The sequence below is a fragment of the Sus scrofa genome, chromosome 3 (genome assembly GCF_000003025.6).
Source record: "Sus scrofa isolate TJ Tabasco breed Duroc chromosome 3, Sscrofa11.1, whole genome shotgun sequence".
Taxonomy (NCBI): domain Eukaryota; kingdom Metazoa; phylum Chordata; class Mammalia; order Artiodactyla; family Suidae; genus Sus; species Sus scrofa.
Window position 1 is genome coordinate 8579037 of NC_010445.4, and position 12262 is coordinate 8591298.

At 62.0% G+C, this 12262-nt stretch overlaps 2 protein-coding genes across 18 annotated transcripts in view; one reads left to right on the top strand and one right to left on the bottom strand.

Moving 5' to 3' along the window:
- On the top strand, window positions 1-6232 carry GNB2 (G protein subunit beta 2). Of its 2 annotated transcripts, XM_003480989.3 has the most exons (10): window positions 1-166; window positions 2459-2604; window positions 2822-2860; window positions 2964-3070; window positions 3381-3444; window positions 3528-3690; window positions 3785-3851; window positions 4150-4351; window positions 4461-4677; window positions 4759-6232. In XM_003480989.3, the coding sequence occupies exons 2-10, from the start codon at window positions 2548-2550 to the stop codon at window positions 4863-4865; spliced, it is 1023 nt and encodes a 340-aa protein (XP_003481037.1). In that variant the 5' UTR covers window positions 1-166; window positions 2459-2547; the 3' UTR covers window positions 4866-6232. The 2 variants fall into 2 exon arrangements, with proteins under 2 accessions (XP_003481037.1, XP_020941908.1); XM_021086249.1 differs by lacking the exon at window positions 1-166 and having other exon boundaries at window positions 2453-2604; window positions 4759-5224.
- The window catches only part of GIGYF1 (GRB10 interacting GYF protein 1), a 15581-nt gene continuing 8828 nt past the window's right edge, over window positions 5510-12262 (bottom strand). For 6 of the 16 annotated variants that reach the window (XM_021086242.1, XM_021086241.1, XM_021086239.1 and 3 more), the window contains 15 exons: window positions 12073-12181; window positions 11511-11648; window positions 11231-11331; window positions 10840-11011; window positions 10557-10723; window positions 10333-10433; window positions 10131-10250; window positions 9875-9975; window positions 9655-9737; window positions 9426-9566; window positions 9114-9341; window positions 8683-8867; window positions 8420-8580; window positions 8173-8336; window positions 5510-8095 (listed from right to left, as the gene is read on the bottom strand). In XM_021086242.1, the coding sequence (XP_020941901.1) occupies window positions 7817-8095; window positions 8173-8336; window positions 8420-8580; window positions 8683-8867; window positions 9114-9341; window positions 9426-9566; window positions 9655-9737; window positions 9875-9975; window positions 10131-10250; window positions 10333-10433; window positions 10557-10723; window positions 10840-11011; window positions 11231-11331; window positions 11511-11648; window positions 12073-12181 (2250 nt within the window). In that variant the 3' untranslated portion in view covers window positions 5510-7816. Of the gene's footprint in view, window positions 8096-8172; window positions 8337-8419; window positions 8581-8682; window positions 9342-9425; window positions 9567-9654; window positions 9738-9874; window positions 9976-10130; window positions 10251-10332; window positions 10434-10556; window positions 10724-10839; window positions 11012-11230; window positions 11332-11510; window positions 11649-12072; window positions 12182-12262 lie in introns of all 16 variants that reach the window. The other 10 variants (XM_021086244.1, XM_021086245.1, XM_021086243.1 and 7 more) reach the window with 7 other exon arrangements.

Here is a 12262-nt window from a genome sequence, read left to right on the forward strand (position 1 = left end):
ACTGGCGGGCGGGATCCCTCCGCTCTGGGGAGAGCAGCGCTGGACGGTTGAGTTGGGGTGACTGAGAAAATCCATCCGCGTCGCCGCCGCTGCCGCCTCCGCCGCGGAGGAAGACAGGACCTCCCGCTCTCCTTTAGCGACCCTTCGCAGAGTCCCACCGCCACAGGTACCTCCGCTGGTAAAAGGAGTCCTCATCCCCTTCCCAGCCCCAAATTCCCGTGGGGGAACCTCTCTTCCGTCTGTCTACCCGGTCTGGCCTCTCGGGAGCGGACGTAACTCCCCAGACATCCCCTCCCTTCTTATGGCCCCGTCGCTCCCAAACCCGGAAGGGGAACTGGGGGACCCTCGCCCCCAATAACGCACGCGCTCCCTGCAGCATCAGGGGCCTTTTGCCTGACTCTAGACCTCATCTCACCCCCACCTGCCTCTTGCTCCCTGAGAAGTTGGGGGGCTAAATTCGGGGCTTCCTCTAGGCCCTGTCCCGCCCCCTTTCCCCACCACTGCCACCCTCTTAGCTCCCCCGGGGTAGCACCCCTCGTGTCCTCCCATTTCGCACCGCCGCTGGCATTCGCCTTGCAAAAGTCCAGAATCCTCAGAGAAGCAGGCAAGGCCGCGAGGCCACCCTTCCCTTGTCTCCACCCTCGATTTAGGTTCTTTTCTGGACCCATTACCCCCTAGACCAGAGACCTCGGCACCTCATTCCCTTTAGCAGTCCTAACCTCACGCTTAGCTCCCAGTCGCCCCTACCCCCCACCGAGCTTTCTTTTGGGCAAAATGGAGGTCGTGGGGGCCGGAGAGCCAGGCCCACTGCGTTTCGAAGAGCCACACCGGCCCGCGCCTTCCCCTGCCAGATCCGGGGACCCTCGCTTGTCCCTTGCCTCCCCTTCGCCCCGTCAGCCTTGCGGAGGCGGTGGCACCCCCATTTCTCCTTGGGACCCCAATTGCTGTATGCCCAGAATCTGGGGTTGCCGAGGGGGCTCGGAAGGGTGATAGGGATTGAGGGCTGGGAGCGTTGCCCCCGCCCCCAGCGGCTTCCTCCTGGCCTGCTTCCTTCTGCCTGGGGCGTCTGGCGCTGCCGCCCGGCCTGGGCTGCCGGCAGCTGGAATTGAGGGGCTTTGTCCCGAGCTGGGGAAATGGGATGGGGGTCTCTGCCCCCCACTTTGGAAGGGCGTCCCCAGGCTCTGGCGTAGAAAGCTGAACAGAGCGAGGGGAAATGTCAGCGGGGAAGAGAAACGCCCAGGGCCTGGGGGAAGTGGGAGCAGGGTGGGGGACGCCTGGGTTGGCAGAGTGCAGTGTGCATGGCCAGATCACACAGGTGTCCAAAGGAGGGGGGGGGTAGGACTTCGGGCGCTGGAGCGGAGCCAGCCAGGCCCCTGGGGCCCCGGCGCGGAGCTCACAGGCTGGGCTCCTGGGGAGCCGAGGGTGCAGGGGCCGGGCCGCCTGAGGCCGTCCGCTCGCCAGCCCGCTCTCCGGCGCCTGGGAGAGAGCAGCTCCGCGCTCGGGGCCCGGGACCTCTCTTCGGAGACCTAATTACTCGAGAGCGGCTCCCACGGGCTTCCTGCAGGCACGCCGGGGCCGTCAGCCTCGGCGCTGGAGGAGCAGAGGCTTGGGGCTGCCCTCCCTGCCACCCTCGCCTCCACCCGCTGCGGGCGGCTAATGGGGCGCAGCCGGCCCAGGGATAATCCGGGGTGAGCCGTCCCGAACCTATTAGTGCCCAATCGGCTTTTCCAAATCCTGTAAACAGCCACCCGGGCCGGTTCTGGGGAGGGGCGGGAGGCTGGGTCGGGCGGGGGCGATGGGGCTGGGGCCGGGGGTGGGGTCACCCACCCTACAGGTCTCTGCCGTGGATGCGGTTGCCTTAGCAACCGGGCTACGGTGGGGGCACTTCACCAATGAGGTGCTCTCAGTCCGGGTGACGGTTGCCTAGGCAACCCCACGAACAGCCCAGCTTTCCCCTGGTCTCCCCCCACCCCCAGTCGAAGCTGGGGGTGTGCGTGGAGAGTGTGCGGCGTGTGGGGGTGAATTTAAAGAGGCAACGCCCCTTTTAAAATTAGGTGCTAGGCGGGTGGTGCCTGTGCGGGCCAGGGCGGACGCCAGGTCTGTTTTCGAAGGGACTCTCCCCGCCACCCACCCCCCCCACCGGCCCCCAGTTCCTGCCTCGGGTGTCCCGCCCGGGCTGCTGTCCGAGGGAGGGGTTTCCCCTGCGCTTCCTCTTACACTTCCCGCTCCGCTTCCGGGGGGCGGGAGGAAGATTGGGGAAGTCGGCTGTTCCGCTGCAAAGGCGGCTCACCAGTGCCAGGAGACCCTGGCCCTGTCCGTGGCACCGCAGCCACCGCTGTCGCCCCCTCCCTTCCCCCTCCCAGCGGCGCTTACCCCTTCCGGGCCGCGCGCTTCAACCCCGCCTTTCCCCCTTCTTCCCCGGCGGCCTTGGGCCTGACGTCAGCCCTGCATCCCCCAGGCCTCGGGCCAGCGGCGAGGAGCTGCCTCCCCCAGCCCCCGTCCCGCGGCCCCCAGCCGCCCCCAACCCCGCCCCACGGGCCCGGCGCCATGAGTGAGCTGGAGCAACTGAGACAGGAGGCCGAGCAGCTCCGGAACCAGATCCGGGTGAGGGCCTGGCCGGCTGGGCAGGAGACGCTGAACGGGCAGGGGGAGGGGGCTTGACTGTACTGCTCCAGGGAAGGGGATGGAGGTGGAGGGGGGTGGTACCCTAATCTTTTACTGTCTCGTCTTCTCTACTCCTCTGTCTCCTGTTTTCTTTCCTCTCCTCCCCCTCCCGTCTTTTCTCCTGCTTCTCTCTGACTGGCTCTGCCATCTCTTATAGGATGCCCGAAAAGCATGTGGAGATTCAACACTGACCCAGGTGAGATGATCCCAGGGCTGGACGTGGGGTTTAGGGAAGGAGCAAGGGTTCCAAGCTTGCTGCCGCCTGGACCTCCCTGACCCCATTCTGTCTCCACCTACAGATCACAGCTGGGCTGGACCCAGTGGGGAGAATCCAGATGAGGACACGGAGGACTCTCCGTGGGCACCTGGCAAAAATCTATGCCATGCACTGGGGGACAGACTCAAGGTGTGTGGAGCTGGGGCTGTGTGCTGAGCTGTCGTGTTTGCCTGGGGCTGAGTTTACAGCAGGCAAGGTGGGGAGGGAGAGCCTTGCCGATCTGGTGCCATGAACAGGATGCTCATGTTGCCAAGTCTGGGAAGACCGTGGCTCCCTGACATCCCCAGGGAATGGGAAACAACACCACACCAACAGCAAGTTGTGGGCTGCTACTGGGCGTTGTCTTGGAAGTGTCTCCCACCAGCTAGGAGAGGTGCCCTGCCTCCAGAGGGGGCTTTCCCCTGCTGACCCCTCTGCCCTTCCTGCCACCCGCCTACAGGCTGCTGGTCAGCGCCTCCCAGGATGGGAAGCTCATCATTTGGGACAGCTACACCACCAACAAGGTAAAGGTAGTGCCTGAGGCTCGTAGGGGCTGGGCTGCAGCCCCTGGCCGGCTTTGACCCTGGGCACTGCCCCTCATCCATAGGTCCACGCTATCCCACTGCGCTCCTCTTGGGTCATGACCTGTGCCTACGCGCCCTCAGGGAACTTTGTGGCCTGTGGGGGATTGGACAACATCTGCTCCATCTACAGCCTCAAGACCCGTGAGGGCAATGTCAGGGTCAGCCGGGAGCTGCCTGGCCACACTGGTGAGAGGGGCCTGCCAAGGCACGGGCACTGATGTGGGGGGAGGGGCTGCGCTGCCCTCCCTTAAAGACCCGGCTGACCAGCCCCTTTCCCCAGGCTACCTGTCATGCTGCCGCTTCCTGGATGACAACCAAATCATCACCAGCTCGGGGGACACCACCTGGTGAGGCCCTGCCAGACCTAGGCCGTCAGGACTGGGCCGCACTTCCTGAGGGGAGGGGGCAGTGCCTGAGTGCTCAGCACGTAGTACACAGCTTGCTCAAGCATGGGCAGAGTCGTCCTCAACGCCTCAGCCTCTTGCTCTGGTGGCAGGAAGGAGGGAGAAGGGGAGACCCTTTGGGGACAGGAGCAGGCTTCTGTGACACAGTGGCTCTGTCAGGCTTGGGCTCATGGGGTGGAGGGGTTAGGAAGAGGGCCTCTGTCCTGCATACTGCTCTGACCCCTTCTTGTCACCTTTCCAGTGCCCTGTGGGACATTGAGACTGGCCAGCAGACAGTGGGTTTTGCTGGACACAGTGGGGATGTAATGTCCCTGTCGCTGGCCCCCGATGGCCGCACCTTTGTGTCAGGAGCCTGTGACGCCTCCATCAAGCTGTGGGACGTGCGAGATTCGATGTGCCGACAGACCTTCATCGGCCACGAATCCGACATCAATGCCGTGGCAGTAAGTTCTGGGGGGAGCTGGGCTGGCCCGTGTCTGCCAGTCTCCTGGCCCTGCCCTGCCCTGCCCTGCCCCTGGGCCCTCATTCCCACTCCGGTCCTGTGTCCCACAGTTCTTCCCCAACGGCTACGCCTTCACCACGGGCTCCGATGATGCTACGTGCCGCCTCTTTGATCTGCGGGCCGACCAGGAGCTCCTCATGTATTCCCACGACAACATCATCTGCGGCATCACCTCTGTTGCCTTCTCGCGCAGCGGCAGGCTGCTGCTCGCTGGCTATGATGACTTCAACTGCAACATCTGGGATGCCATGAAGGGCGACCGTGCAGGTAAGGGCTGGAGCTGAGCAGGGGGGCAGGCAGGGACAGGGAACTTGGGCTGGATGAATTCTGATGTCCCCCGTGTCACAGGTGTCCTCGCAGGCCATGACAACCGTGTGAGCTGCCTTGGTGTCACTGATGATGGCATGGCTGTGGCCACAGGCTCCTGGGACTCCTTCCTCAAGATCTGGAACTAACAGCCCCGACCCCAACTGGGCCCAGGCTAGGAGGGGCCCTGCCCATGCCCACACTACAGGCCGGGAGCTCTGGGGCTGGGTGCACACCGAGCCTCCCCCGCCAGGCCACGGGGCCTTGGGTCCCTGCTCCCCTACCCTGGTTTGGTTCCTCCTGGGGGCCCCACTGTGGTGATTAAGATGGGGATAGAATGGGGAAGAGGGGCAGAAAGCCCTCACCCTTTTGCTGCCCTGGGGTTGGGGCCTCATCCCTCTGGAGGGCCAGAGGCAGGAGGTGGAAACTTCAGGGGCTGGCTTTTTTAAAACTTGGTTTATTTTAATTTTTATTATATTTTCAGTTTTTCCATAAAGGAACCAATTCCAACTCTGAATCTGGCCTCTACCCTTGCTTGTATCTTCCTCACTCTAGGTCCCTGTCCCTGAGGGCACACTGGCTGGGGACACGGGGCACCAAATCCCACTCCTCCTCAGATGGCAGCTGAGTCACTGGCAGGAGGACCTTCTCTGCCCAGCAGGTCACAGGGGTTCCACACACAGCCCTCCCATTTCTAGTCTGGCCTGTGGGTCAGCCAACCAGAGGTGCCTGCCCCCTGCCTGTGGCCCTTTCAGTTCCCAGAGTCCCCTTCGTTCAGGAAAAGACTCAGGCAGAAGGGGAGAACACACACCAAGTTTTATTGGGGGAAGGGGAGTATTTACAGGGGCAGGTAGAAGAGAGGGGAGTCACATGGGGGCGGGGAGACTGTGGGTACAAGGCTGACGCCAGGATACAGAATGACCCCTGCACCCACCCTAACCCCAGGAAGGGCGGGAGAGCAGCTGGGCCCAGGAAGACGGGCTGGGAAAGGACAGCAAAGGGGCTGAGTCCCTGGGCTGGGGGGCTCAGGGGCTTGTAAACATTGACCACTCTCAGAAGGGGATGGGGGTGGGAGAGGGTTCCCCCTACACTTCCTCACAGGGTTAAGGCCTCTCCAGGCTCAAGGGCCCCCTAAATTCAAAGTCTCTTTAGCTGGGGGGGAGGGGGGAGGAAGAAACGGGGAAGAGTGTCATCCCCCTGCCCCCTGCATTGGCTGCGGCAGGGGTGGGGGCAGTTACATTCAGTCACAACAGTACTCCCCCCACACCTCTAATGCCGCCAAATACTGGCTCGAGGAAAGGGGGAGCTGGGGGGCCAGCAGCAGCAAGACATTTCCCCCTGGCCCATCACCCCCTTATTGCTTTAGAGAGAATATTGTCTTTTCACGGACGCTAACACTGTTGAAACCAGGGAGAAGCAGGTGGAGGGGATCCCTCCACCCCCGAGGCCAGCTTTATCCCCCAACACTGACCCAGTTGCCACTTTGGTGCAAAAAAAAAAAAAAAAAAAAAAAAAAGTCATCTCTCTGGGGACAGATGGGGAAAGAAAACTGGGGCCACTCCCCATTTCCCCAGGGCAGGCGGGAAGGAGAAATACATTCATGGAGGGGAGGCAGTGGCAGAATCTTGCCCTAATACTGCACTCTGAGCAATGAGGTCCATGGGAAAAGTTAAATGGGAAATCCAAGAGATACTACAAACTGGGGAAAAAAAACAACCCCCCCCACCCCACAAATGGAGACAAACCTAGATAGGTGATTGGGAATAAGAAGTTGGTGAAGGGCAGCCTACCCCCCAACCCAGGAGACAGACACTCCCATCCTTGACACCCCACCCTACCCAACATTAAAAACACATCAGGGGAGCAGGAGGGGAGAGGCCACTTGCTCCTCTCCCATTTGGTCAGTGGAGGGGTCAGGGCAAGGCTGAGTGGTCCAGATGCCACACAGCTAGCTGCAGGTGGGGGGACTCCTAACAGCCCCCCGCACTGCAACCTGAAGCCCCAAGCTGCCCACTGCCATGGACTCCTCGGCCCCTCCTCCGCCCCCTTCACAGGAGAAATGACAGTCATTAAGTGGTGCCTCTCTCTCCAGCTCCTGGAGGAACCGCTCCGCCCCCACCTCGCTCAGAGTTGAGGCAGGGGGCGCAGCAGGGGCTTGTGGCCCAGAGAATACATTCATGTGGCAAGGCAGGGAGCTGGGCTTTCAGCTTCATACCCAGGTCGGACCCCCGAATGGCAGCGGTGGGGGGTTCAAACCCCTCACCAGGGCCAGAGTGGAAGTTCTGCCGGCCTAACAGCCAGATGAGGTTGGCACGGCTGGCCCTCTCCCATCCACCCTCGTGAGCCAGCGTAGGATGGCAGCCTGGGGCACCGAGGCAGCCTGACCCATTTGTGCAACTTTCCCCCGAAGCAGCAAAGCCAAGGGGCTACTTTGGCCCCCACCCCAGACACCCCCGCCACAGTCACAGCAACAAGGGAGCCGTTCACAGCGGGTCCGGCCGGCGGGGCTGTGGGGGCCTCGCTGTGCAAACTGCTGGCACCCCAGCTTCCAGTTACCCCAATAGCCCACCTTGTGGGGCAGGGAGGGTAAGTGCAGCCTTGGGGGCCAGGCAGGACAGGTCCGTGGGGCCCATGTCCCCACTGCCCCAAAATAACAGTGTGTTTTTTCTTTCAGTCTCCTAACCATTTTTTTTTTCATTGTTTTTCTTTTTTCTTAAAAAAAAAAAAAAAAAAAAACACACACACGAAACAAAACAAAACCTCTGTGGATCTTCCATGGTCACGCCCACTATCCCCAAAAGGGAAAGGGGTGCTTAGAGTCTAGTTTTTAACAATCTCTTTCATCTTCCTAATGTTCTCTTCAATGTTGTTTAAAATTTAAAAAAAAAGGAAAAGAAAAAAAACCCCTTCCCCCCAATCTGTAAAGTGCCTCGTGGTGGGTGAATTAAGGTGCATCGTGTGGTTTGTAACAAGTGCTGGGGCCCCTGCCCCTGCTTCCTCCTATGCTCCTCGAGGGGAGCCTGCAGGCTGGGGACCCTGGGGTCCAAGCCGCTGCTGCTGCCCCTGGCCTACAGCCCAGGGCGCTGGTGGGACGGGCTGGTCAGTAGTCATCCACGCTCTCGATCTCACCAGAAGGTCCATGCAGGGAGTACCCTGAAGCCGGGGGAAGCTGGGTTTGAGCTCTGCTACCCAGGCTTCTGCCTGGCACTGAGGAAGGAGCTTCCTCCCCGGCCCCGCCTCCAAACTCACCCAAGATGCTGGGGTCCGAGTGCAGCATCAGCGCCCGCCTCTTGGCCTTGCTGCCCTCCCCAGGGCTGAGTTTGGTGCTATGGTTGGTCTGAAAGGCCGTCTGCAGGGAGCCACTGCTCAGCCACGCCTCCTACAAGGCAGCAAAGGGGCAGGTAGGAGAGTGCTGGGCGCCCTCGGTCTCTCAGCTGGGGCTCTCAGAAACCTCACCTGCTGCTGCTGCCGCTGCTGGCTGGCCTTCTGCTTGGCTCTCCGTTCCAGGAATTGTTTGGCAAATTCTTTGGCTTCCAGCGTGTCCCCCAGGCAGGAACGGATATAGTCATGGACGTCGTAGGGGGATTCCACCTCCTTGAGGATCGCTACAGCCATGGGCACTGCAGGGCGGGATGCGGCTGTCAGGGCCCACCTGGCGCAGGTTTGGAACCCCTGGTCCGGCCCGAGGGGAGCACTGCTGTACCGTCTAGGCTGCCTGTGGTGCTCAGCGTGTGCAGCATCTGCTCACACCACTGGGTGAAACCATCCTGGGGCCGGGGGATGCCCTGTAGCAGCTTCAGCAGCTTCTCTTCCTCCTCTGTCTTTTTGCGCACAGGCCGACCTGACAGGTGGCTATAGGAGTCACTGAAGCGGATGGGGCTGAGTCAGAGACAGAGGACTGGCTCAGGAGTCCTGTGTCCTTCCAGCCCCGCCCTTGGCCTGGACCCTGCAGGCCCTGGCACCCACCTGAGAGAGGGGCTGCTGCGGCTGTTCTTCAAGCCCAGGCTGCGGGCCAGGCTCCCGCTGCTCTTGAGGGTGTCCTCCCAGAGTCCCAGGCCGCTGCTGCCCCCACTCTTGTCGGGCCCGCCCCACAGCGGCCCAGCCTCAGACACCCACTGGTTCAGGGGGGCGGTGCCCAGGCCCCCAAGCTGCTACGGATGGCAGGGAGTCAGGGTGGCCCAAACAGCAACACCCACACTGAAGAATGCTGAGCGGGCGGTTCGCTCAGGTGGCAAAGGGGGCGGGGCAAGGTGAGGGCCATGCAGCAGGGAGAGCCTCCAGATTTGAGCACGGACCAGCATGCCTCCCCACCCCGGGTCACCCTAGGAGCTGACCGGAAGGGGTTCCCAAGCGCCCCAAAGGTGCCAGCGCACAGGGGCTGGGCCCAGCCTGCTCACCACACGGTGGTTGGGGGCCTGGGCCCGTGACGGCTCCCGAGGTGGGGGCTGCTTATGCATCTGCCGCTCGCCCTCCAGCTGTAGCTCCAGCAGCGTCTTCATGGATAGTCCCTGCTTGGCCAGGCCGGCCCACAATGGGGGCGGGGAACTGGGCGCAGGAGGCGTAGGAACAGCAGCCACGGCCTGCTGCTGCTGGAGCAGCTTCAGCAGAAGCTCCTGCTGCCGCACCTGAAGCAGGGATGCAGTGATGGCGGGCGGCCAGCTGGCCCCGGGCCCTGCCCGCGCAAGCTGAGGGCTTGATGGGACCCCCACCTGCTTGCGTCGAAACAGCTCCTCTTCCTCCTGCCGCCGCTTCTGTTCCTCCTGCTGCTGTTGGCGGCGCTTCTCCTCCCGGCGCTTGCGCTCCTCCTCCTCCCGCTTCGCCCTGAGCTCCACTTCTCTGCGCTCCTGGAACTGGTGTGGTTGAGATCAGACGTCCTGCCCTCCCACCTCCGCCTGACCCTTGATCACCCAAAGACTCCAGCCCCGGATACCCACTCACTTTATGTTGCAGCTGGAGTTGTTCTAGAATTGGACCCTGAGTCGAAGAGTTAATTGGTATGTCCCAAAGACTGGCCTCACCGCCTGCAGAGGGCAAAGGCAGCTGCAGAAAGGAGCAGACCCCCAGGACCCCACCCATCCACCTGGGACTGCTGGGGGATGAGGGGAAGGGATGTCAAGATTCAGGACACGGCCGAGCGGGGAACTCACTGGCCACAGACCTGACTGTGATGAGGCTGAGGTATGTATGTCCCAGAGGGGGCCCGAGTCTGGCACGGACAAGGACCGATTCATCGTCGGGAGCAAGTTCTGGTCCCCACCCCTGAGAAGCGAAGAAGCATTGATGCTCAGCACCCTAAAGCCATCTCTGGTTGGCACCCCCACCCAGTTTGACACTGACACAGACACACACACACACACACACACACACACACACACACACACACACAGCCCTGGAACACAAAATAGCCCACAGACCTGGGGGGTTTGAGAGCTTGAAGCTGCTGCAGGAATGCGGTGAGCTGCTGCTGCTGCGGTGGCGGCAGGTCCCCCAGAGCTGCCTTCTCCCGGAGAGCACACTGCGGGAGCTGGCGGCTGCTGAAATGCAGGCCGGCGTGAGGCAGGCAAGCCATGGGGTCGGCGCTGGCCCTACTGACAATCCCTGCTAAGCACCCCGTACCTGCTGACCAGCTGAAGAAACTGCTGGTGCTGCAGCTGCTGGTACAAGGCCGCTGCCGCGAGTTCCTGTTGCTTCTTCAGCCGCTCCTGGTCCATGTTTCCCTGAGCGAGGGTGAGAGCACCCCTGCAGCTTTGACCTTGTCTTGCTGGGCACCACCCGCTGCCATCCATCAGGCTCCTGCCTCCCATCCCTGTTCCGCACCAAGGGGGAGACACTCCACTCACCAGCAGTGGGGGTGGTGAGGGCCCCGGGGCAAAGGGCACACGACCCCACATCTTGATCACCTCACCCAGTGGCTGGAAGCCCTCATCACAGCCCCGCTTCACAAGCAGGGCCATGGAGAAGTAGCCGGCCTGGAACCACTCTGCCATCTCTTGTGTCGTGAAAGGGCCTGGACCAAGGGAAGGGGCCTGTGGTCAGAAAGGCTTGCCTGAGGTGCCCTCAATGAGAATGGTGCTGTCCCAGTGCCCCAGCAGCCCCTCCTGCATGCCCCGGTCCCCATGGCACCTTGGATCTCCCCCTGTGGGTCCTTGTAGAACCACTTCCGGGCTGCGCCGTGGCTGAGGGGGAGGGCCGTGGCAGCTGCCGAGTGGCGCAGGCCCTGGGCCTGTATGGCAGCTGTGAACTGCTCCTCCTCCAGGGAGCTGTCCTGCAGGGAGGCCACGAGCTTCTCTGCCTCCTGGGAGCCCAGGGAGAGAGGGAAGTCTCAACCGTCCAATCCCAGCAACATTAGGACAGGACTGGGGCTAAGGTGGGGTGGGGTCAAGAGGTCAGCTTCTGGACACAGTGGGACACATGGGAAGAGCTTGGAACCGGGGCAAGGAAAGATGGAACAAAGACCCTGCTCCTGCTAGGGAAGGCTCTCTGGAGCCTTCTCAGCAACGCTCCCCCCCCCCACCTGCTGCAGGTGCTTCAAGCCTTCATCATCTTCCAGATCTCCTGGAGGGCCAGGGGGTGAGCCCACACCAGGACTCAGCTGCATACCCCTCGTGTCGTCTCCTAGGAGGAACAAAGAGGGGAAGGTGGGATGAGCAAGTCCAGAGAGGGGGGAGTGACAGCCCCCTACCACTCATTCCAGAAAAGGGGGCTCTAATCCTGCTCCCCGCAAACAGCCCTTGGTCTGTTTTTCCCCACCAGGCCCAGGCTCTAGGGAAAGGGCGGCCCCACCCTCTGGCTACCTTCAGCGGCTGGCAGGTCTTTGTCCACAGCATCATCGCCCTCCCCGTTAGCTCCCCAGAGCGGGCCCAAGGTGGGCAGTGGGGATGGGGAGCTGGACTGCTCATCCTGAGGAGGCAGGGGGGTCAGTTCCTTCACGCCTGAAAGGGAAGAGTAATAACAAGAATTCAAAACCAAAACACTGGAAAGCCTTCACATCGATTTAGCATGAACCCTTCGTTTGCGGCCAGAAGGGCCTCTGGGTGGTGTCCATCCATGTAACTTTGGTCAACACGACGAATGCCAGGGGAACGAACACTGTGAAGCCTGCTCCGCACACCTCCTCTTTCGCCCCTATGGTCATGGACGCGCATCCACATCACGGGGCCACTGACTCAGCACCGTGTTCTACAGGGTCCTTCAGGGACTTCTGAGGGTCATTCCGATTCTGTTTTGATTTTTATCTGACACTGAGCCTTCTTGACACAGCCGTGCTGCTTCCAGGCTCCTCTCCACACTGGGTCAGCACCCGCTTTTCTCCCGCTGCCCATGGACCTGGCCCAAGGCCCAAACCCGCAGGCTCACCTGCCTCAGGCCCCTCCTCCTCCAGCCCTTCCGGCGGCTCTTCCTCCTCCTCCTCCAGCCCCTGGAAGTCGAGCTCCTGCTCCTCAGGAATAGGGTCCTTGGGGCCCTTCTGTGTGGGTTGGGGATACAAGGAGGAGGTGAGGGGCAGAGGACAACGAGCGCAGGGAGGACCCGCCCCGCCCCAAGGCAG